This window comes from Vigna umbellata, chromosome 5 (assembly GCF_029865625.1).
Source record: "Vigna umbellata cultivar VRB3 chromosome 5, Vumbellata_1.0, whole genome shotgun sequence".
NCBI lineage: Eukaryota > Viridiplantae > Streptophyta > Magnoliopsida > Fabales > Fabaceae > Vigna > Vigna umbellata.
This window is the reverse complement of record NC_142169.1, coordinates 27921919-27946586: the sequence shown is the minus strand read 5'-3', so window position 1 is coordinate 27946586 and position 24668 is coordinate 27921919. Positions and strand designations below refer to the sequence as shown.

Below are 24668 nucleotides of genomic sequence, written 5' to 3'. Positions count from 1 at the left end.
CCTGTTAAATTAAAATTTTATAATTTTTGTAGGCTTTTGATTTTGTTGTATTAGTTAACAAATATTTTTAGTAGTGAGTTTTGTACATGCTAATCTTGAATGAAACGCGAAGCAAATAGTAATTTTTCTTTTTGTTAAATATTAAAACTGACACTTTTTCAACTATTGACTAGGGATTTTCATCTCTTTATTTTTTTAATCTTTCTCTTTTAGAAAAATTATAATTTTGATTTGTTGTTCTTTTACATTTTCATAAATGAAAGTATGTTTTTTATTGTATTTTAAAACATGTTTGGTTTGAAGTGTAATCAAATAATAGGCAATAAATTAAAGTGTAAATAAAATTGGAAATTAGAAATTTTTGTAAGATTATTTAAAACATAACTAAAATCACAAAAAAGAAAAAACAGGACTCTACTCCAAAAAAAAACTAAGGAACCCAACTATGTTCCCTGTTATGTTATTTGTCAGCAATTCTTATATTTTGTGTTATGTTACCGTATACAAGGACGAGATTATAAGGGTGAGTCACGTTAAATAGAAATGATAAAGTTATTGTATAAAGTTGAAAAATTCATTTTCTTAAAATTTTAGATAAAGAATAATATCAATTTTTTTTGTGTGATTACTCATCTTTCTAATAAATCTCATCCTGAACCAACAACGTAACCTATAAGCGATAGATTGAACTTACTTGCCAGCACCAACTAAGAAAAACCATATATAATATCATCACATGCAACCTATGCATGCTATTTCTATCCACATCATGCATGAACTGGCCATCTTCTTTTCTATTTCCACCATCTTCAAAATCCCTGCTACATCCTTGTACTTTTCTTTAGGCTTGTCATGGTAGTTTGCTTTCTGTGTTACATCATAGATATTGGTCTTTTCTTTTTCAACGTTTCTATCACTTTTACCCTATTTCAACGCCATTTCACTAAGATTTAATTTTTGAATCTCGTGCAAAGGATAATGGTATCTCCTCTTTGATTTCAGTTTTCCCTACCTCTGTCATATCAGATACAGAAATAATTTGACGGCTCATGGCTTATCTTTCGGGTTGCTTCTATGATTTTTTTAAAAGTTTTTCTTTGCATGAAAACCATAAAGTTTCTTTCATAAAATGCTTTTAGAGTACCTGAATTGCGATTGCTAGAGTAAGATAATCATTTCATTTCACACAAGAAAATATCAGACAAAGCTGTTAACATTAATAAATCCAATTAAACTATGCATGCAAATGAGTAAGAGACTGAAGATCTGTTTATTTCAGGTAAAGAACCAAGTTTTCTCACTAGAGAAATGAAATTAGTTTAATCACACTTCTTAATTATGTTTACTAGCTTATGACAGTTCTATCTAACATCTGTTCTGTTTAACTTTAAAACAAAGAAACGAACGCTGTAATACACACATCACATCACATTTTAACAACAGTACCCGCTTGTTGTACCATAGATATACATTTTCATGTCAAAATGATTGTGTGAGAGGGCCCGAGGAAGATGAAGGACACATGTCAGCAGCTTATTTACGATTAGTTTAGCAAAACTTAGATGTTCTTCACTGTTGTTTTTCATCACAATTGAAGTATAACTTTAATAATGATCATAATGAAAATTTACATTGAAGAATATAAGTTTGGATAGTAAGGTAAAACTGATTCTAATGGAAAACAATACCAGAAATACATAAAGAGCTGCATATGTAAGTTTTATCCTGAACTGGGTAAAACCTCATTCTTTCAGGAAATAAGTTTAAAATTACATGTCTGAATTAAAGCTAAGAAAGTTCAAAAAACATAAATTTATTTGTACATCAAAACTTGTAACTGTGTACTGAAATTGTAAAAAACAATTTTCAAATTTGAATCCAATCATAGTGAGAAGAAAACAAGAATGTCATTCTTATGAACAATGTTAGCTTCAAGTAGGATAATGCTGATAATGCATAACATCTACTTATGTAATTTGAAGTCCAAAATAAGAAGATAGAATCTGCTGTTGCCTATAATTCTGTCTTCCATTTTAGGACATTCTGCAAACCTTATTTCTGACAATCAAACTCTAAAACATTATTTAAAACTCTTATATATGGAATGACAACTAAAGACTATGGACCTTTTTTTTCTTCCATAGAAAATAGTAGGTATTACTTCTCAAAACCAAGGTTTCCACGGACTCAACCGACACTAAATTTTAAATTTCACACACGATTCTGACATAATAAAATCCCCACAGTAAGTATACAGAGAGGCATTGCTCCCTAAACGGAAGCATGGATAGGAATTAATGGAGGGATGTAGGTGGGCCACTTAGGAAGAAGTAATAACAAAGTGATAAAGTGGCCTGTAGCACCAGCTCATGTGAACAGAAAATGCACGTGGAATGGGAGCAAACTAATCCAAATCAAATAATTTCAGTGCACAAAATGGATGGTGATTGCAATTGTGTTAGTGCTTATAGTAACCAAGTTCCTGTAATTCCACTTCTCATTCTACAAACACAGAATATCACTTGCACTATGAATCTTATCATATCTCAATTTGAACAACTACCTCGTTTAGCCTTGAAAACCCTATTTCATCTTATGTTTTGGACAAGTAGTCATTGGATTTGGGTGAATGAATAGCTGTTACATCAATAAGTTTGCACAGATATATGATCCATTTCAATTTGCAGTAACGATGTTGCTACAAAATGATCATCATAACACAAACTAAAGATAACAGCTGTTGGAAGAGGAGACTAAATTAGTGTGAAAACAAGGGCAATGGTGGACTGAGGTGTGTCCTGTTTGTGGCAAAAAGGTAGGAATGGATATCATTGGACATATTACCACGCAACATGGGAGCTTCTTGAGGATATCCTTTTTGCAATTTGGTTCTTATGTTTCTTGATTATGGTGTTTCTATTCGTCTTTGCTTCAGTGATTTGATAATTTTAAGTTGACGGTTCAGTTGTTTAATGCTCGTGAAGTTTGAAAAGTCGTGCACGTGTTTAATAGAGGAAATATGAAGTGAAATGAATGATTTTTTTGTGAAAAGTTAAAATTAACTTACGGACTTTAGCTTTTTGAAATGTAGGATATTATAACTTTTGAAATGGTTGTCATCCATAAATTGATTTTAACTTAGGAAGGAAGCTTGATTCATTTTATTTTCGAATTTTTTCCTTCCATAAATTTAAACTATACCAAAATTTGTTGATGGATAAAATTTCAATATCCATGCATATGTCCTTTTAATAAAGGAAAAGAGAAAACAAAAAATTAAACCTGTAAAATGTCATGTGAAGAGTTTTCATGTGTCTTCCCGTCATTATGAGTGGTCAAGTCAGCTACTTGCGGAGTAGTGAATGTGTGATAAATTTCTATGAGCCAATTTGAGTATGTTTCTATTAAGCAAGCATTAGTTTATGTTGTTTGAAATGAAGAACAGTGGTACTCGAGTACGCATGTTTTATCTGATGTATTAGACTTTATCAAATGTGGCAAATTGTTTGGTGTAGTTATTCCTATGATTTCAACATTGTTAAATAATATATCATGTGTTGAATCTGTCCTATTTAGTTAACTATGTATGTAGAACAAGAGTCTTTGTGTTGGGATGACAAAGTATGCGCCGACTTTGAATATCTGTAAAATTAGCCACAAACGAGTAGAATAAATAGCCGCTAATTGGGATGAGTGTAGGATATCTAGACGAGTCTACGATAGGTATTTACTTGTAAATTTTGTTGTGGACGAGGACTTGTAGTATACTATAGTACTTATCCTATACCTATTTTATTTTTATATGGTTTTGCTAACTTAAACCCATTTTGTGTTTTAGAAGGAGTAAGTTAGCAAATACACCTTGGATGTGTTTTAAAATTTTTTAGTTATACTTACTAAGTCATTTTAAAAGATAAGTGGATATAAGTTAGCAAGCCTGATTCTCCCATTTGCAAACTCACCCACTTATATACTTAGAAAGAGTAATTTACCAAGTTTCACATTGGGTGTATGTTAAAAAATTTGCAGTTATAACTTGCAACCTTACTCTTTCTAAAAGAACAAGTAAGTGTAAGTTAGCAAAACCTATTAAATAATATAAACATATTCACGCATTCAATTTATTTCGTGCTTTTGGAGAAACCAACAGAAATGCATGTTAACAATAGCATTCTATGTTTTGAGTGCTATAACAAATAACAGAAGGAATCAACTATATCCTTTCATTCAAGAATTAATTTTTATAATTAATATTTCTTTTATTGATTTATATACAAGGGAAGTGTGCAGTAATGGGAATGAGAATAAATATATAGGTATTCAAATGGCACAGGCATGAAGGTTAAAGTTGTTTATCCACACACCATAATGACAAATGCAATTTTTTTCTTAAATACGGGCAGAGAAAAGGGTACGAATACAATAGTACTTTACCCAGTCCCTATCTATTCTCGTTCTTATGGGGAAGGTGAACCCAAATCGTATTTCCTATCTGCATTGCCTTGGTAGCTTTCTGATTTCAAGTACTATTCATTTGGCCAAATGATTTTCCATAACCAAAGTTTACGTGCAGCGTAAAAGGAGGGTTAGGAAAGGAGGCTCTTGCTCTACACTTTCTATGTTGAGGAGAGAGTTACGAGATGGAGCCTTGCAGTCACTTCTTGGAGGTTCTTCATTCATAGCTTCCTCCAATTCTGACCCTGATCCTCTGTTATCATCTTTTATGTTCAGCCCACTTGTTGCTGATGAGTCTTTGAGTGCAACACTTCCTGCTTCCATCCAAGGTGCTCTTGTAAAAGAAAACTCAAAAGATCATTTCTTGGAAAGGTAGGAAGGTTGATACCGCTATCTTATTATGTCCTTCTATTCTTGAAAAATTAATGGGAAACATTTAGGTTGTTTGTGTAATAGTTATAGTATTGGGTGCGTCTTATGCTCGATATGTGGTTAAATTTGTTACCGTTTTCTTTTTTAAAACTGACTGATAAAATAGGTAACGGTTTCTTGCATTCAGGTATTCATGAATTGGAACCTATATGTCACATTTTGAATACGTATTTGAAGTTAGATTTATCGAGATATAATGAGTAATTCGATCTGCATTCAATAGTTGTGATTAGTGGAATAACTTGAACTGTTATGATCATTTTAGCATCGTGTCACCCTGCTTCGAAACCTTTTCATTCATTTTGTTATTCACAACTATTCCAACACTTATAGTCTGACAATGTTATGTTGTTACAGAAAACCTAAACAGTTACAGCTGTCAGAAGAAGATAAAGTAGAGAACGCTCGGAGGTTTGAATTTGTGCAAGGACTTCTGTTGTCCACCATTCTTGATGATAAATTATGACTGCATTTGTAGCTCGTATGCCATTATTGTATTAGGAGCTGGAGCTGTAAGCACGAGAGAGAGAGAGAGAGAGAGAAAGAGAGAGAAATTCAGAACGATACGAAGTGGCGGTAGTTATATATATGTATTGTGTCTATAGTTATGTTCATAAATGCAACGTTTTTTTATCCTGCTTGTCTTCTATGTTACTTCCGAATAACCATTGGGAATAAAATTCGTTTCACTAGCACGAGCATATGGTGGCAGTAGAATTTATAATTGTACATCCCATTCAGTTTTAAGGATTGTCTCGTCAGACTTTTCTAGATGATCCATAAAAAAGGCATTACTTGAATTTTTCTAGCTTAATTTTAGCAGTTCTGCCTGGCCAATTGGTTGAATTTTCTGATTGGTTATCGAGACCAAAGGTAAAGTTACTTGTTACATATGTCCAACTTAATGGCTTATACACCATGGTCCGTTTCTTGTTATTTGTTTCAGTATCCTGGGAAGTTTCCACTCTTGCCACACTCCTCAAGGGCAATGGTGGACTGGAACGGGGTGAGGAAGATTCTAACATCCCATTCACCATTTCCAATACCTCACTCATCTTTGGGCGATTCTTTGGATTTTTTACCAAGCATCGGTTTGCTATCATAGAAAGTCTATGGGCTGATTTGAAGATTTGTTTCTTATCTAGTCTTGGGTCTAATATTAGTTGAAATTTTCTCCCATCTGATAGGTATGGCCTTATCCATTCCAAGAGCTTCTGCTCACCCCTGGGGCGATTTCGATCTATAGGGCGCCTACCGGTGATGAGTTCATAAAGGAAGACACCGTAGCTCCACACGTCATTCTTTGATGTTAGACGTCCAGTTTGAACATATTCTGGAGATGCATATCCCATTGTTCCTACAACCTGAGAAGCACAGACAGCCATATATGAACACAAGTAATATGGTCATTGGATTCCAATTTTTTATGGTTGGGTGCTGTTGAGCAATATGTTACACACTTGAACAACAAAAGGGGGTGCCAAAAGGGGGCAACTTAACCATCTGCATGCCCATGTTGAAATAACAGTGATAAAATGAAAGCTGAATTTAGATTGAGTATTGTATTAGACTATAGATTATTCGAGTAAACATTAATAGAGTACACATTATTTGCTGTTATAATTTTTGTTTTCTGCTTTATTTAGATACAAAATAGTCATTAGATGGCTTCTAGACTATGTATGTGCTATTGTTAGTTAACTGTAATCTATTAACCATAGCTAGTATCTTTTTTGTACAGATATAATAGCTTTTGTTGACCCTCATAAGGTAGCTTTTGCATCATTCAGAATTAATAAAGCTTCTCCTTTCTTTATGTTATATTAGAGTCTATCTAAAAGGATTACTCGCCATGTTACATACATATGAAGTCCAATAGTATATGAGGAAGTGTATTGGAGAAAACTTAAAATCTCATATCAACTATAGATAATATCAAAATATAGTATATAAATGGATATAATCCTCACCTCACAAAGTGATTTTGTAGGATTGAGTTAGGTCCTAATCACTCTGTAAGAATAATCAAGAAACTAACTCAATTTTTTACACACATTTAGCTTCTATAGATGGTTATTTCTTACGATTTTCAGAACTGAATCAAGATTCATTCTATTATACTTCATATTTTTCACAATGTTATCCAGCCCCACTCGATCTACAGACGACTAAAGATTTACCCCTAGTCTTATATTGAATTTCTCTATTTTCTCATGTGAATTAAAACGATTAAAGGCAATTACCAGTCTTAATATGTTAGCAATATCTATTTAAAAAATCATGGATTAATAGTACACAAAGCCATACCGCTGTTGAGACATGAGTCAGTCCATCCGATGGTCCCAACCTTGCCAACCCAAAGTCTGAGAGCTTTGCATTCCATTGTTCATCCAAAAGGATATTTGAAGATTTGAAATCTCTGAAAATTATCTGCATGATGAGTACATAGTTAGCATGGCATTTACTGCACCGAGATATGAATGGTAAATAAATTAAACATGACATTGATCAAAGTACTCAAATTAACTCCTCCCAGATACCTTTCTTCTTTTTTAGCTAAATTACACTTCTCTTTCATGAGATATGCTTAAATTACAGTGCCTTCCCCAAGAGATTTACATGTTTTATGCTTTAGTCTACTTTAACGTGAACAAGCCCCTTACAACTAGTTTTCTATCTTTGTGATCCTTAGGTGATGTCTAGTAGAAAGAAAAATTTTAGTTTCCCGGTTTTCTGAAATTGGTAAACTATATTTTCTATGCTTGGTTTACTTTAAGAAAAAATAACATCCTCACAAAAAGATTCTTACGAAAGAAGGTAGGAAGCTAACTTTTCTGAATTAAATAAAAATTTTAATGAGAAAAACACCATGTTAGCCTTATTACATCATTTAACACAGTAATGAATTAAAGAGTTTAGGAAATTTCTAGAAACACAGCATGAATATTTCTAGCAATATTTTTTATTAACCAAATAGAATTTAGTCATTCATGAGTATTATAATTCCTACGATTCATGATTCCCATATATGAAAAAATGTATCAGATAACAAACAACCTTTTAGCTTAGTAGGTAGACTCTGGAATGCTAGAAGATGAAATAAAGATTTTAAGTTCCAAAGCCATTAACAAGGGTGTCTAAAAACATCACTTCATCATTTAAAGTCCTAAAGTCCGTGTAAAGGCGATGATAGGATGCTCAAAACTAGCTAAAGTTTTACAGAGGAAAAATGTCCGTGGGAAACTCATTAGTAGTTGTTTGCATTAAATGGACTAACACATTTCATGTCATAAGGGAGGGAGTTTAAATGTTAACATAAAAGAGTGTGAGAGGAAAGTATAGTGTTAGCATCTTTTCGGTGAGGACAGAGTAATTCACCTTTTTCCTTTGGGGATGTGGCCATCTGGGTTATATAAATGTGCAGCAAAAGATTTGTAGACAAAGGCTTATTAAATTGAATAGGAATTTATGAAACTTGTGCCACAAACCTATACCTGAAAACCCATTTCTTCATGCAGGTATGTTAATCCACGAGCTGCATCTCGTGCTATTTTCAATCTCCTACTCCATGAGAGAGGAGCTTCTGATCGATGGGATAAATGGTGTTCCACACTTCTGTTAGGCATGTATTCATAAATCAGAAGCCGCTGGATTCCTCTTTCATCATCATCTGCACAATAACCCACTAGTTTCACAAGATTCGGATGCTCAACAACACCCAGAACATTCACTTCTGTCACCCATTCCCTGTGCCCCTACAAGCCAAAAGTAGAGTACCAAAAATTAAAGCGGAGAAAACAATACATAGAAACAAATAATTCATATCTTCAGTAGCAACCATAGCATGTCAGTGTATTTGGGAACGCACATCAAATTTATATCAACAGAGAAGCTACTCTTCATGGCTTCTGTAGTTAACATTAAATATGTGCATCGGATGTATGCAATGCAAAAATCAAACAACCACTTACTTGACAACAGAAATCTTCCAGCCTCAACTAGGGATAACAAAATGTAAGAATTTGAAGGTTTTTCTCCCAAGAAAATTTAAAGTATGCGATGAAAACATACAGTAAGATGACCTTACATTGGAGAGGACCTAAGATAAAAATAAAAAAAAAGCTACACCCTCACCTGCATTCCCCTTTTACTAAGCTGTTTAACAGCAACTTCAATTCTTCCAGAGGGGACCTCCACACTTTTAATCAATCCCAGGTAGACACACCCAAAGCCGCCCTCTCCGATCATAACAGAGCGACTGAAATTCCTTGTGGCTGATTTCAGTTCAGAAACAGTAAACACTCTGAGGTTGCTGGACCTCTGGGACAAACTGGATATTGCATTCCTCCTGAGAGATTCTGTGCTGCCATTGTCTGAAACTTCCTGAGAATTTAACTCAGAACCAGATCTTCTAATATCACCATACATGGAATTCTCTGACCGGCTCGATGTTGACGGCAAGCCTTTTGGCTCTTCTTTTTTCTCTCCATAGGAGAATGTAAAACACTTCATGGCTGCTGACTAGACTGCATTTTCATTTTCAGAAGAGAATGTTGAGATTTCGATATTCATTTAGAAGCAACATCGCATCCAATGTAAAGACATATATGATGAAGAATCCTCAAATTGAATTCAGAAAGAAAAAAAATTCCTTCAAATAACCATATCATCAAACACCTTCTAAAAAATCCATGTCGGCCTAATTCCCCCAGTCATCAACGTCTCCAATTTCAGATAATCCACATATAAACGTTTTTAATCAATGTTCCATGTTTCTTTTACCCTCAACAAAAGTTAAACAAGTCAGAAGGTTTCAGATAACCAATCACAATCTAGGAAGTAGCCCAATTGACCATAAATACTAACAAAAACTAAGTTTTACTTTTGGGAAATACATAATGAATTTTCAATTTTTTGTCTTTGGGGCGTACCAAATCTCCATATTCTCAGAAATACTGACAGAAACCATCAACCCGTACCAGATAAGTCAAAATTTGAAACTACAAAAGATTAAAAATTGGTAATGAAAACAAAATTTTCTTTTTGGGAAATAAGATTAGAATAGAAAGCGTCCAAATTGGTCATCCATATCACAATCTGAAAGTGTAGAAGCCCAGCACCGTTTGAATCGTATTAAGGATCATATGGGATCAGTTGCATGCACCCTTATACAAAAGGAAAAACTAGAAAAGGAGAGATTTTTGGGGGTGAAACTCACCTCCGGTTGGTGCAAAAAGGAAACTTTTGATCTAACAGAAGTGAGACGTTGGCAGTCCCCTTTGGGTCAAGATTCCGAAGAGGACCAGCACCATTTCATTTGCCTCCAAAAGTGGAGACTTTAGAGAGTGAAAGGAGAAAGAAAGTGTATAAGAGAAGTTTTACACACGGCAGCAGCTGCTGGCTTGGTCACCTTAGTTTACCGAACAAAAGTTCAGCCTAATAAAGTAAGTACTAAACATGTTGAGAAGAAAAAAATAGTGTGAAAAGGGTGTTGTTTTGGATTTGACTATAATAGTAACCATTCCTGGTGTAATCTATGAGCTTTGAGAAGAGTGACTCTTGAATTTAAGAACCTAAATGTTGAAACAATGAGTTTTAAAATCAAAATTAAAATTTAATTCTAATATAATGCTTAAATTATAAAAAAAATTATAAATTTCTTACATTGAAAAAAAAAACAATGTTGTAAAGTAAATATAATAAAAACAGACTCCTGTAACACTCTTTTATAATACTCATAATGGTGCCGTAAGAGAAGGAAGAAACAGCCTGTATCATCAAACTTAAGTTCCCTGTTGTCATAAAGTGATACATGTATTTAAAATATAACAAAAACGTTAGTAATACATTAATTAATATAATTTTTAACACTGTTTATAAAATTGTAAGCAGAATGCATTAAATAAAGTGTGAAAATCACAATAACTTGAGAGAACATATTTTTTTGTAAATATTCGGGTCCATACAGTTCTCTTAAACTAATCAAAAGAACAGTGGATAGTGAAGTGGATAACTGAATATACGCAGAATTTGGACGAAATGAAATAACTTATCCAAAACGTCAAAGAAAAGAAAATGTAACTTTGGAAGGAACGTGGAAGAAGCACAACTGAATGAAAACGAATAAAATAGAAAAAGTTAAGATAGCAACAATCAAATTAATGCAATTTCATTTCTTCGTCATAGTCATGTCATGGTGAACCTTCCACCACTCTTCTTCCTTTCATGTTAAAGTCTTTAGTGTTTGACTGCATAAATGGCAGAGTAATTAATTTACTATTTTTCTGCAGAGACATTGCAAAGAGTGTATCTTGTTCATAAAGATAATTCCAGTCGTGTTACAAAGAAAACAAGGTGTAATATTTTTAAAATATAATCTTTATAAGAGAAAATAGTAAAAATAAATTTATTCCAAATTGATTTTCCAAATTATACCCCTTTCATGCGATTTTTATCGATTTCTTTTAAATCAATTGACAATTAGTTAGAAAATATTAACAATTAAAAGAAGTATAAAAATTAATTTTATATATTTGTATTTTTTGACTTATGAAATTAAAATCATTTTAATTTGTTGAAATTGATATTTTGTTATGTAACTTCTTTATATTAATATTTTTATTTTAAGGTCAAATTTATTATTTTTTTTATATTTTAAAATAAAAGAAATCATTGGTACTTTTTAAACAAGTATAAAGTAAGTAATAAGGCAAATTCTCCCCCTTATCGTTTTTAAAAACAAATAACAAGGCCAATGAGCATCACCTCTGCCTAACTACACTTACACAGTTGGATCTTATCCAACATTTCATATTTTATATACTCTGAAATTGCTTAGACCTGTAATGTTTTTTTCTTTTTTTAGTTTAAAATCTCAAATAGAAGTTCATGAACATCAATTGTCAACAATTGAGGGTTGCCTATTTTGTTTCCATCATTGTGTACATAAAGTCTTGAAAAGTATTTTTGTCAAAACTTAAGTTCTGCCCATAATCAAAAGTTTTGGGGGAATTCCCCTTATATTGAACCCAAAATGCCCGTAATCACAGTTACATAAATATTGATAAACTATATAAAAAAAAACTCATTTATTGTCTAAGTTGGATGAACTAAATATCGTTTTTAATATCATGATATTTTGAAAATTCTTATTACCAGTCTATTGGTTTGATAAATTTTTTATTTTGAGGTTGTGATTTCTCTTAACATATGATTCAAAACTGTTAATTTGTCTTGACCTACGTTAATTAGGGTTAAAAAAATCTAGATAATTAAAAAACATTCCATTAAAAAGTTGATGGGATAAAAGATATTACAGAATCTTTCTGAATCATATCATAGACTCTCTTTTTCTAAACAAAAAGTATAAATTATCTTTTAAAATATATTACAACATTCAACTAAATAACATTCAACCAAATAATTGAGGATTGATATTTGTTAATACATGACTGAGTCAACATGTCTCGATAATTGCTTCGGAGGCTAGTCTCGACCTTTGGTTTAAGTCAGCCAGTCTCAATCTTTAGTATAGGCTAGTCCGTCTCAGCCTTCGACTTAGGGCCAGGAAGTTTGGAAGTTCAGCTCGAACCAGTCCGTCTTGACTTTCGGCCCGGGTCGACTTGTCTTGGATTTTGGTTTGAGCCTATTAGTCTTGACTTTCAACCCATGTCGTCCAATCACGGCCTTCAGAATCTGTCGACCCTTATCATCCTTTATCGTGTTAGTCCGTCTCAATCTTCATCGGCCTATCCCTACATTTGGTCTTGGTCAACCTGTTTCGGCCTTTGATCGTGGTTGGCCTTTAAGCCATCTGGACTTTAGACATGAGTTTGTCCGTCTTGATAATCGTTCATGTACGATTTTTCTTGGCCTTTAAATCGAATCGGTCTATATTGGCCTTCGATCCAAGTTGGCATATCTTCACTTTCAAACTGAGGGATCCCATCTTAACCTTTGATCTTATTTGACTCATCTCGACCTTTGGCATGAAGCCACCCATCTTGGCCTTTAGTTCGAATCGGCTCGTCTTGACCTTCGTTTTAGGATAGCATGTCTCAACCTTCGGCCCCTGATCAACATGTCTTGACCTTCGACTCAAACTAACCCATCTTAGCCTATGACCCGAGTCCATCCATAGTGGTGTTTGGCCTAGGTCAGATCGTATAAACCTTTAATCAAGGCTTGCACATCTCAACAATCAATCTAATCTGGTCTGTCTTAGTCGTTGACCCATGCCAATCCATCTTAGCCTTCTGAGCCAGTCCATTTTGATCTTTAATTCGGATCAACTTGAAAAGACTCTACTCGATCTTTGACAAAAACTTATAATATTATTTTTAAAATTTAATTAAAATATTTTGTCGAAACCAAACTTACCTCTTGATCATAATCCTAACTCATTTGAGAATGAATCTCGGAAATTGAGACTTTTTATTGGTCCCTCGTTTGGGAGTCTCTACAACAGAATCTTAATAAAAGATGGAGTAGAAGTGGCCCATCAAAAATTAACACCTCTTATGTTCTAAGCACTAACTACTTTTTTGCGAAAAAAAGAAGAGACAAAGATGTTAAGCAAGACAATGAAATTATGAAAACACTAACTATCAAGGAGGCTCGTAAGGTTGTTGTTGGGGGTGGGTACCAGTAATCCGAACCGAAATTTGCATAAAAGAAATTTGAGCTGCCTATGTAATTTTTACAAATAAAAATTATTATCTTCACACTTTTTATTATATATTATAACTAAGTTTAAATAAAACAACATGTAAAATAATGAGTTGTTTATAATTTCTTCTATTAAAATACAATTGAATGAATTGCTTGATTATGAAATGATATTTGAAGTCCTAAATTTGCTATAAGTTTATTTACATATGCATGTGTAGTTTGTTATTCCATTTTAAGTTATTCCCTTCTTAAACATTCTTCCTACTTCATGAACTTCATACATAATAGTCTAATACATTTAAACTAATGCAAGATTATCATTATTCTAGATTGTTTGTTTTGAGTTATTAATGCCCTACTTCTTTAATTGTTGTTTTATCTAAACTATTTTTAAAATTTTTAAATTAAAAAAAATATTCATCAATACATTGAAATGATACTTTTCTTTCAAAATAAATGACCGTAAATTAAACAAGTTATGCATAAAACAAGTTATTTACAAAGTTTAAGAATTTTTGTTTTAAAATAATATTGTATTAAAACTAGTTTAATTTGGAGTGATTTATTTTGTGTCAAACTCTTGAAACTTATGTAATGTTGTGACAACTTTGATATAAAAATGTAACATATGTCACTTAGGACATGTTAATATTTTAGTTAAAATAATCCAAATTCAATGTAACGTTTTTTATGCAATTAACAATTTTGAGTTGAATTGAAAAGAAAAAAAAATGTAAATAACAAATTTGAACATATAGGAGAGCGCCACTACGCATGCACAAAAAGAAAAGGGAAAACGGAAACCTTCACATTAATACCATGCAATATATGAAACCGGCGTTTCGAAACGTGGCTCCCTACTGCCACGTCTTTTCTCGTTCCTTAAACCCTGATCCTCTCCTTCTCGTATCTCCGTTTTGGAGACCCGAAACGTTTCGCCTTTCAGTCCCCGTTTCATGCTTCTCCTCCTCAATGGCGGAGCCTCAGTCGTCGCTAGAGAAGCAATTCGACTCGTTTAGGGTTCAGCTGGAACAATCTGGAACGCTCCGGGACAGAATTCGAAGCGTCGTTTCGGAGATTGAGTCTTCCACTAGGCTCATCTATGCCACTCTTCTTCTCGTTCATCAATCTCGCCCCACACCCGGTACTACCGAACACACTGTGCTCCTCTGCTTTTCTTAGCCCTAACTACATTAGTATCCCCATCTCTTTCACGCACTTGCAAATGGATTTGTTTTTTATGGCTCGAGTGTTAAATAGAAAGCGTCAAGACTTAAACATGTATTCCGCAATTTCTGGTTTCATACAAAGAGACTTTTTTGTTATCCATTGCAAGTTTGAGATGAATTTTGAGGGTTGAAGTGTGTTAAGTTTATAGTTGTTTATGGTTTAGTTCATTGTAGCAAGGCAATGCATTCTGTCATTATCTCATGAATATTTGATTTTTTGGGTTCGAACAGGGCTTTTAGAGAAGGCCAAGTCTCAGGTCAATGTGTTAAAGGAACAGTATAAGGAGCTTGCTGAAGTTCTTGGAGGAAGCTCTGGGCAATACTATAGGTGATTAAATTCGGAGGAACTATTAATCTTTTATTTATGTTTTATTTTTTTGTGTCTTTGTAATTTTGCCTTTTTCTTGTGTAATGTAGGTATCATGGTGATTGGAAGAGTGAAACACAGACTGTAGTTTCGATGCTTACGTTCATGCACTGGCTAGAAACAGGAAGCCTTCTCGAGCACAAAGAGGCTGAGGAAAAACTTGGGTGTATGTCTTAATACTCTTTCAAATTTGAAGTATGCCCTATATATGTTAGAAGTGCCAGATGCTTCCATTCAATCAAAGGTTTTATAGCCTCAAATGCCATTGAATTCTTTGTTTTATATATAAGTGTCTTGCCTTGTGTAGATTTCCAATAACACGGGGTTTTAACATCTAAATCAGAGAACTAAGCATCTTTTGGACAGTTAAATTTTCGAACCTTTTGCAACGCTTTTTTAAATTCTAAGACGCATTTAACTTAGGATTGTGGTAATCTTGTATGGTCGATAGTTTATGGGAATTTGTCTACTTATCTTCTATATGCGCCATACCGCAATTGTCTTTTGTCACTCAGAATAAGTGGATGCAAATTGTGTTATTTTTTCCTCCCTGTTTCTTTGCCATGATGTCAACTACTTACCATTCATTCCTAGTCACTGAGATTTAGTAATTCTGTATCTAATTGTTGTTTTGCAGTGGGTTCAGACTTCGGTCTAGACGTTGAAGACTACTTAATAGGTGAGTCTTTTAAAACATGTACTTGTTTAGCATTAACTGTGTAATAATCGTTTCTGGAGATGAATATGATCCTATTGCGCATTTTCTCGGGCTAGCTTCCTTCAGGGGGCGTGGTCAACTTAAATATGGTTATAATTTTAAAAAAACACGGGTATGGCGGTTATAATAAGTGGGATTTCCGGGACAACGGATCAATAACCAAATGTGTACGTTAGTGTTATATTTATTGGAACATACGTAAAATGACACAAAACACAAAGGGTTTGCAAAGAGAAAGATAAAGCAAAACGAGAGAGTTTTACAGAGACGTCTGCATGGAATATATAGGCATGCAGAAGGTTTATACAGAAACAGAGCAACTAAACAGAAACTAACTAAAACAGAAAGAGGTTTGAATTACAACAGCTAACACTCTCCCTTAATTCAAATTCTCGAAGGACACCATTCCAATTTTTGATCGCATATTCACGAACTTATCAATGGCTAAAGACTTGGTACATAGATCTGCCAATTGTTCCAAAGTCTTGCAGTATGTCAACTTGATCCTTTCCTTGTTAACAACATCACGTAAGAAGTGAAATTTCACTTCAATGTGTTTGCTCCTCCCGTGGCTGACAGGATTCCTGGCAAGGTTTATGGCCGAAGTATTGTCCATTCTCAGCTCCACAGGTTCCTCCAAAACAATTCTCAGCTCAGACAATAATTCTTCAAGCCAAACTCCTTGGCATGCAGCATAGCAACCTGCAACATACTCGGCTTCGCAACTGGACAGAGCAACGACCGTTTGCTTCTTGGATGACCATGAGATGGGTGCTCCATTAATGAAGTATATGAACCCGGAAGTACTTCTCCTCTCAACAGTGTCACCACCATAGTCAGAATCGCAAAAACCTGTGATCTTCAAACAACTTTCCTGGTTTCCAAAGGGAAACAATATTCCATAGCCAGTGGTGCCTTTGACATATCTGAGAATACGCTTGGTAGAGTCCATATGACTTTTCCTTGGTTGGCACATGAACCTGCTTATCAAGCCTACACTAAACATTAAATCAGATCTACTATTACACAAAAATCTTAACGACCCAACAACCTGTTTGTATTTTGTGGCATCTGCATACTCTTCAGCATCGTTATTCCCAAGTTTTATATTTGCCTCTAAAGGACTTTGAGCTGCATTGCACTGGTGCATTTGAAATCTCTCAAGTATTTCATTTGCATACTTCTGTTGGTGCATAACAATACCTCTTTCAGACCGTGTGAACTCCATTTCGAGGAAATAATAGAGTTCTCCCAAATCTGTCATATCGAAGTCTCTTTTCATGTTCATCTTGAATTCATCTACATCCTCCAGCCTTGATCCTGTTACAAGTGTTAGATGTTAAGATGTGTGTTTCTGTTATTTGGGCTTAGTCTATTCTGTATTAAGGGCATTGGCCCATATCTTACAATATAAATAAATTACCCTATGTGTATGCAAAACACACAAGGGATATTTTCTCCCAATCTTCTCTATTTCTCATAACAAGTAAGTCATCTACGTATAAACAAACAATTAACATATTACCTTTTGATGTTTCTTTCACGTAGACACTGTGTTCAACCTTGCATTTTTCAAATCCTTGATTTATCAGAGAAGAGTCAATCCTCTTATTCCAAGCTCTGGGTGCTTGGCGCAGACCATACAAGGCTTTCTGCAACCTATAAACCTTTCTCTCATCATTCTTAATCTTAAAGCCTGGAGGTTGTTGTACGTAAACCTCTTCTTCCAACACTCCATGAAGAAAGGCAGACTTGACATCAAGCTGATAGATCTGCCATCTTCGAGCACAAGCAATTGCCACCACCACACGAATGGTTTCCAATCTCGCCACTGGCGCGAAAACCTCGTCAAAATCAATGCCCTTCTTCTGCAAAAATCCCCTGGCAACGAGACGTGCCTTATACTTTGACACCGAGCCATCTGGATTTAGCTTTCTCTTGAATATCCATTTGACACCAATGCTACATTTTCCAGGTGGGAGATCAACTAAGCGCCACGTGTTGTTCCTTTCAATGGAGTTCAGTTCTTCCATCATTGCATTCTTCCAAACAGGTTGTTTCAGCGCATCATCAACACTCACAGGCTCTGCCTCTGCCATTAGAGCTATGTGGATTAGACTCCCTTCCTCATCAATAGCAGAATCTGAGTACGTCTCATAATCGGAAAATCTTGAGGATCTCACAATCTGCCTTCTGGGTCGTTGATTACCAACTTCAACACTGATGTTCTCAGCAGAGTCATCCTCAGTTTCAGGTACAACCTTTGTTCCTTCTTCTTCTTCATGATTTTCGAGAATTTCTCGTATCAAGATTCTTTTAGGATTCTTATGCATGCAGCTCCAGTCCCAGGTTTCCTTTTCTAACACAAGCACATCCCTGCTGATGACCATTTTTTGCTTCCTTGGATTGTAGAGCTTGTACGCTCCAGTGGGATGATATCCCATGAACACCATAGGTTCACTCTTGTCTTCAAGTTTGGTACGTTTCTGATCTGCAACATGAACAAACGCAAGGGAACCAAAGATTTTTAAATGCTTTACAGAAGGTGTGTTACCTGTCCATACTTCGAGAGGCACCTTTCCTTTGATACGCTTTGTAGGACATCTGTTTAAGAGGTATACAGCTGTAGCTACTGCCTCTGCCCAGAAATCACGTGGCACGTTCTTTTCTTTCATCAAACATCTTGCAGTATTCAGGATAGTGCGGTTTCTCCTTTCTACCAGAGCATTATGTTGTGGGGTATATGGAGCAGTAACTTCATGACTTATACCTTTCTTTTGGCAGAAATCTTCAAACGCATAAGAGGTAAACTCACCTCCACCATCAATTCTAAGAACCTTCAACGTCTTTCCACTTTCTCTTTCCACACCAACAATATACTTCTTGAACACATCAAGAGCTTCTCCTTTCAATTTGATCATATAAACCCAACACATTCTGCTGAATTCATCCACGAACACGATAAAATACCTATTTCCACCAAGAGATGGTGTATCTAAAGGACCACAAATGTCCGCATGTATGATATCAAGGCATCCTTTTGATCTCATCTCTATTTCAGATCGAAAAACTTTTCTGGGTTGCTTGCCTGCCAAACAAGACTTACAGGCATCATCTGGTATGGAAATATGTGGCATACCTGTTACCATATCCTTTTCTTCGAGCCTTTTCAAGTCTCTGAAATTTAAATGTCCATATCGTAAGTGCCACTTCCAACTTTCCTCGTTCTTCACTGCTGATAGACATTGTATATTCTCGGTTCCATCGAAACATACTTGAAATGTTCTATTCTGAGAGATATTGCTAATCAAGACTAATCTATTCTTGCTGTCGTATAGCTCAACCTTATTTTGATTGCCCATAAACACAGTAAAACCTTTCTCAACCAATTGCCCAATGCTAAGGAGGTTGCATTTCATATCAGGAACATACAACACATTTGAGATAACTACCTGAGAACCATTCCTTCTATTAATCACCACATCTCCTGCACCTTCAACCTTTAATGTGCTATTATCAGCGAATTTAACTTTGCTCTTCTTGGTCTGATTAAAATTGACGAGCCACTCCTTGTTGCATGTCATGTGATTTGAACATCCAAGAGTCGAGATACCAGGTCTTGTTTAAAGAATTTGTACATTCTGTTGCTGTCAACACCATCAGAGTTAGTGTTGTCTCTGTGTCCGAGTCTTCTTCAGCAACATGCGCTTCTTTCTCCTTGCTCTTCTTCTCTTTGGATTTCTCTGGAAAACACTCAGACGCAAAGTGACCATACTTATGACAATTGAAGCATTCTATATTCCTTTTATCTTTCTTCTTTTTCCAGCCTTTCTTGTAACCTTTCTTGTCTTTGGAATCAGATGTACTGGTATCGGATTTCTCATCTGGTTCTTCATTATCAACGTTGTTTCCTTCTTTCTTCCACTTCCCTTTTCTTGGTTTTCCTTCCCATTTCTTGATCTTCCTTTTCTCTTCTCCTTTTACGTATCTGACTTTCAGAGCTTGATCATCACGTTTAGACTTCCTTTCAATCTTCCTCATTTCATAGGCTTCTAAAGAACTTTGAAGTTCCTCAATCTTGAGTTTAGAAACGTCCCTTGATTCCTCAATGGCAACAACTATGTGGTCAAACATTTCTGGTAACGACCTCATGATTTTTTCGATGACCATCGTGTCTGTAATCTCTTCACCACAGGCTTTCATTTGATTCTTGATCGTTATGACTTGACTGAAAAACTCATTTATTCGTTCACCTTCCTCCAATTCCAAATGCTCGTACTGTCTTCTGAGTGCTTGGAGTCGCACCTTAACTTTTTCTCCTCCCGAATAACATCGCATCAAGATGCCCCATGCTTCTTTAGCTGTAGACGCGTTCTGAATCTTTTCAAAATGGACGTCATCAACACATTGATGAATGAGCATCAACGCTTTATCATCTTTCTGCTTGAACTCCTTTTCTTGTCCTTCTCTGTCGGAAGAATCATCCTCTGTCTTCTCAATGACTCCACTTACACCTTGCACACGGAACACCACCCTCATCTGGGTGCTCCAGCGGTTCCAATTTTTATCTGTTAAAATTGGAAGTTGTGATGATGAAAGATCAGCAGCCATTCTCACGAGCCAAGAACAACAATCTTGAACAACAACAAAGACACCACCAGACACAACAGAAGCCTGGAGAGAAACAACGAAAAGCCCACACGCCCAAGGTAAGGGAACCTTGGCTCTGGATACCACTATTGGAACATACGTAAAATGACACAAAACACAAAGGGTTTGCAAAGAGAAAGATAAAGCAAAACGAGAGAGTTTTACAGAGACGTCTGCATGGAATATATAGGCATGCAGAAGGTTTATACAGAAACAGAGCAACTAAACAGAAACTAACTAAAACAGAAAGAGGTTTGAATTACAACAGCTAACAATATTTAGTCATTACTCATCTCATTAGTACTGATGATTCTTAATTTTTTTCCTGATTACATTAGTCAACCAAAATCTTCCAACTCCATCTTTTGATTTGAGCCATAGGTCTAGTTTTTGCGGATTACGATTTCATAGTTTTGTCGTATGTGTATTGATTCATTTTTTATCATGCAGGTGTCTGTTTTATGTCTAATGAATTGGTAAGAACTCATTTCCTCTGAACGTTTACGTATCATACTGCACAAAATAGTGGAGATATTCACTATACACTGTTTTTAACCATATGCACCTACACATACACAACAGATTATCAAACTTCTGTATGTTTAAGGAAAAAATATCATGACTATTGCAACCTAATTTACAATTCATTTGACATTGCAGCCAAGGTATGTGGTGAATCAAGTGACAGCTGGGAATTACGATTGTCCAAAGAAGGTCTTAAAGTTCTTGACAGACCTCCATGCTGCATTTCGTATGCTTAATCTTCGCAATGATCTTTTGCGAAAGAAGTTTGATGGTATGTTATTACTTGTACCTTGTCCATGCCTTCTTTCTTTTCCTTTCTATTGTCATCACACTACCTAATGATAGTACTGTCTTTGTATTCTCAATGTTGACACACACACACACATACATATATATAACAGATATGTCTCACTCTCCATTCCCAAAACACGTGCACCAAAGATACCTGCACTGTTTGCATATATTACTTTTTCTAGAGGAGTTGACTGATACCGTCCGTTTGCATGATATCTTTCAACCTTTAACATGGCAGGCATGAAGTATGACCTAAGAAAAGTAGAAGAAGTTTATTATGATGTTAAAATTCGGGGTTTGACACCGAATGGTGAGCTAATTGGAGACCTGGAGATCAAGGAACCAAAGGACAATCGTTTGTTGTGATAGCTGTTAAGCTAAAACGAGAGAACTTACGACATGGAGCTTTACCGACTGCTCAACAATTATGCACCTTAAATAGTTTGATAGGCTGCTGGACTTTCTCTTTAGCTGTAACTGAACTTTTCCATCACCGCCACCACCACCTCTACAACCACCACCACCACCTCTACAACCACCACCACCACCAATGCCAATACCACAACCACCACCACTATCAACACCAATACCACTACCTACCACATTCACCACCACCACCACAACCAACACCAGCACCTCGAATACCAACACGACCACCAACAATACCACCAATGCCACAATCACCACCACCACCACAACCAGGTGTTTTCACAATGTTCTAAATGGAATAGTTTTTTTTTAATCTCTCACGTCTTTGGTAATCAATGAACTGAATGAAGTAATTTCCTGCTATAAATTGATATTAATTAAGGAATCCAGGAGACATGAAAGTGAGAATCAAGGAGGTAATTCGTTTATTTCTTAACAAGTAACACGCTACGTATAAGCTTAAATTGGTGTAGGGATAACCGGTCTGACTTTGATTATAATTGTCTCTATTTTTCTGTAAAAGTTAACATCTATTCTAGATGCTCATTTGGATTTTAGCTTTTATTTTTGTTTTTGTTAAAGCAATGGTATTGTGATATTTGTGTCTATATTTATATTTATTTGAATATTAACTAATTCTTGTTAATTAGTTATTACTTAAAGAAGTATTATTACGACAATATAAAATCTCATTTAGGTTCATTTCTTATATCTCATCAATCACTTGTTTCTCTAGTACATATAATTCAACAAAAAAAAATACAACAGGTTAAATCAAAATCTAAGAGAATCTATATTATGACATAAAATATATTTCTAAAATCAAAATTTATGTGAAGAAATAACATCTATTCACACCAACTTAGTCGTAGCACGTTTTTCTCTCTAAAAATGAGAAATTTTAGAATTAAAAATATTACACAATCGAATAAAACTTTCATCTTTTCCTGATACACCAAGAGACCACTAACTGAAAATCATATTCCCATCATTGAAGAATAATATTATAAAAATAATTGGTGCCTAATTTATTTAAATCAATAAAAACAATGGCCAAAAGTTATAATATGTTTAAAATCTAATTTGAAAAAATGAAAAGTTATAAATATAAAAATAGATTTCTAAATAACAATGACGTAAATATCCAATATATTATAAAAAGTAAACATTGAAAAAAGATGTGTATATGAAAAAAAGAACATGATAAAATTATATATATATATATTATATGATGACAAATTTAGACAATGCCTAAATGCAGTTTATATGCCATCGCATCACAAAGTGAAGTCTTCAAAATTTAAACAATAGTAATCTCAAATTTAACCTGTTAAATTAAAATTTTATAATTTTTGTAGGCTTTTGATTTTGTTGTATTAGTTAACAAATATTTTTAGTAGTGAGTTTTGTACATGCTAATCTTGAATGAAACGCGAAGCAAATAGTAATTTTTCTTTTTGTTAAATATTAAAACTGACACTTTTTCAACTATTGACTAGGGATTTTCATCTCTTTATTTTTTTAATCTTTCTCTTTTAGAAAAATTATAATTTTGATTTGTTGTTCTTTTACATTTTCATAAATGAAAGTATGTTTTTTATTGTATTTTAAAACATGTTTGGTTTGAAGTGTAATCAAATAATAGGCAATAAATTAAAGTGTAAATAAAATTGGAAATTAGAAATTTTTGTAAGATTATTTAAAACATAACTAAAATCACAAAAAAGAAAAAACAGGACTCTACTCCAAAAAAAAACTAAGGAACCCAACTATGTTCCCTGTTATGTTATTTGTCAGCAATTCTTATATTTTGTGTTATGTTACCGTATACAAGGACGAGATTATAAGGGTGAGTCACGTTAAATAGAAATGATAAAGTTATTGTATAAAGTTGAAAAATTCATTTTCTTAAAATTTTAGATAAAGAATAATATCAATTTTTTTTGTGTGATTACTCATCTTTCTAATAAATCTCATCCTGAACCAACAACGTAACCTATAAGCGATAGATTGAACTTACTTGCCAGCACCAACTAAGAAAAACCATATATAATATCATCACATGCAACCTATGCATGCTATTTCTATCCACATCATGCATGAACTGGCCATCTTCTTTTCTATTTCCACCATCTTCAAAATCCCTGCTACATCCTTGTACTTTTCTTTAGGCTTGTCATGGTAGTTTGCTTTCTGTGTTACATCATAGATATTGGTCTTTTCTTTTTCAACGTTTCTATCACTTTTACCCTATTTCAACGCCATTTCACTAAGATTTAATTTTTGAATCTCGTGCAAAGGATAATGGTATCTCCTCTTTGATTTCAGTTTTCCCTACCTCTGTCATATCAGATACAGAAATAATTTGACGGCTCATGGCTTATCTTTCGGGTTGCTTCTATGATTTTTTTAAAAGTTTTTCTTTGCATGAAAACCATAAAGTTTCTTTCATAAAATGCTTTTAGAGTACCTGAATTGCGATTGCTAGAGTAAGATAATCATTTCATTTCACACAAGAAAATATCAGACAAAGCTGTTAACATTAATAAATCCAATTAAACTATGCATGCAAATGAGTAAGAGACTGAAGATCTGTTTATTTCAGGTAAAGAACCAAGTTTTCTCACTAGAGAAATGAAATTAGTTTAATCACACTTCTTAATTATGTTTACTAGCTTATGACAGTTCTATCTAACATCTGTTCTGTTTAACTTTAAAACAAAGAAACGAACGCTGTAATACACACATCACATCACATTTTAACAACAGTACCCGCTTGTTGTACCATAGATATACATTTTCATGTCAAAATGATTGTGTGAGAGGGCCCGAGGAAGATGAAGGACACATGTCAGCAGCTTATTTACGATTAGTTTAGCAAAACTTAGATGTTCTTCAC

The 24668-nt window shown here is 34.4% G+C and overlaps 3 protein-coding genes across 3 annotated transcripts; 2 read left to right on the top strand and 1 right to left on the bottom strand.

The window, feature by feature from the left end:
- The first annotated feature begins 2436 nt into the window (after positions 1 to 2436).
- Positions 2437 to 5585, top strand: LOC148198043 (protein DEHYDRATION-INDUCED 19 homolog 4-like). The gene is made up of 4 exons (XM_088115703.1): positions 2437 to 2443; positions 2775 to 2869; positions 4568 to 4827; positions 5245 to 5585. The coding sequence occupies exons 1-4, from the start codon at positions 2437 to 2439 to the stop codon at positions 5351 to 5353; spliced, it is 471 nt and encodes a 156-aa protein (XP_087971829.1). The 3' UTR covers positions 5354 to 5585.
- LOC124838335 (serine/threonine-protein kinase PCRK1-like) lies at positions 5450 to 10405 on the bottom strand. Its single transcript, XM_088116083.1, has 5 exons — positions 10106 to 10405; positions 9022 to 9413; positions 8382 to 8642; positions 7195 to 7317; positions 5450 to 6251 (listed from the first exon to the last, which is right to left on the bottom strand). Exons 2-5 carry the CDS (start codon positions 9397 to 9399, stop codon positions 5679 to 5681), a joined length of 1335 nt encoding a protein of 444 aa, XP_087972209.1. The 5' UTR covers positions 9400 to 9413; positions 10106 to 10405; the 3' UTR covers positions 5450 to 5678.
- Positions 10406 to 14336: 3931 nt separating this feature from the next.
- Positions 14337 to 22377, top strand: LOC124849028 (uncharacterized). The gene is made up of 7 exons (XM_088091938.1): positions 14337 to 14701; positions 15018 to 15114; positions 15204 to 15319; positions 15791 to 15832; positions 20972 to 20997; positions 21182 to 21317; positions 21579 to 22377. The coding sequence occupies exons 1-7, from the start codon at positions 14377 to 14379 to the stop codon at positions 21704 to 21706; spliced, it is 870 nt and encodes a 289-aa protein (XP_087948064.1). The 5' UTR covers positions 14337 to 14376; the 3' UTR covers positions 21707 to 22377.
- Positions 22378 to 24668: the final 2291 nt, after the last annotated feature.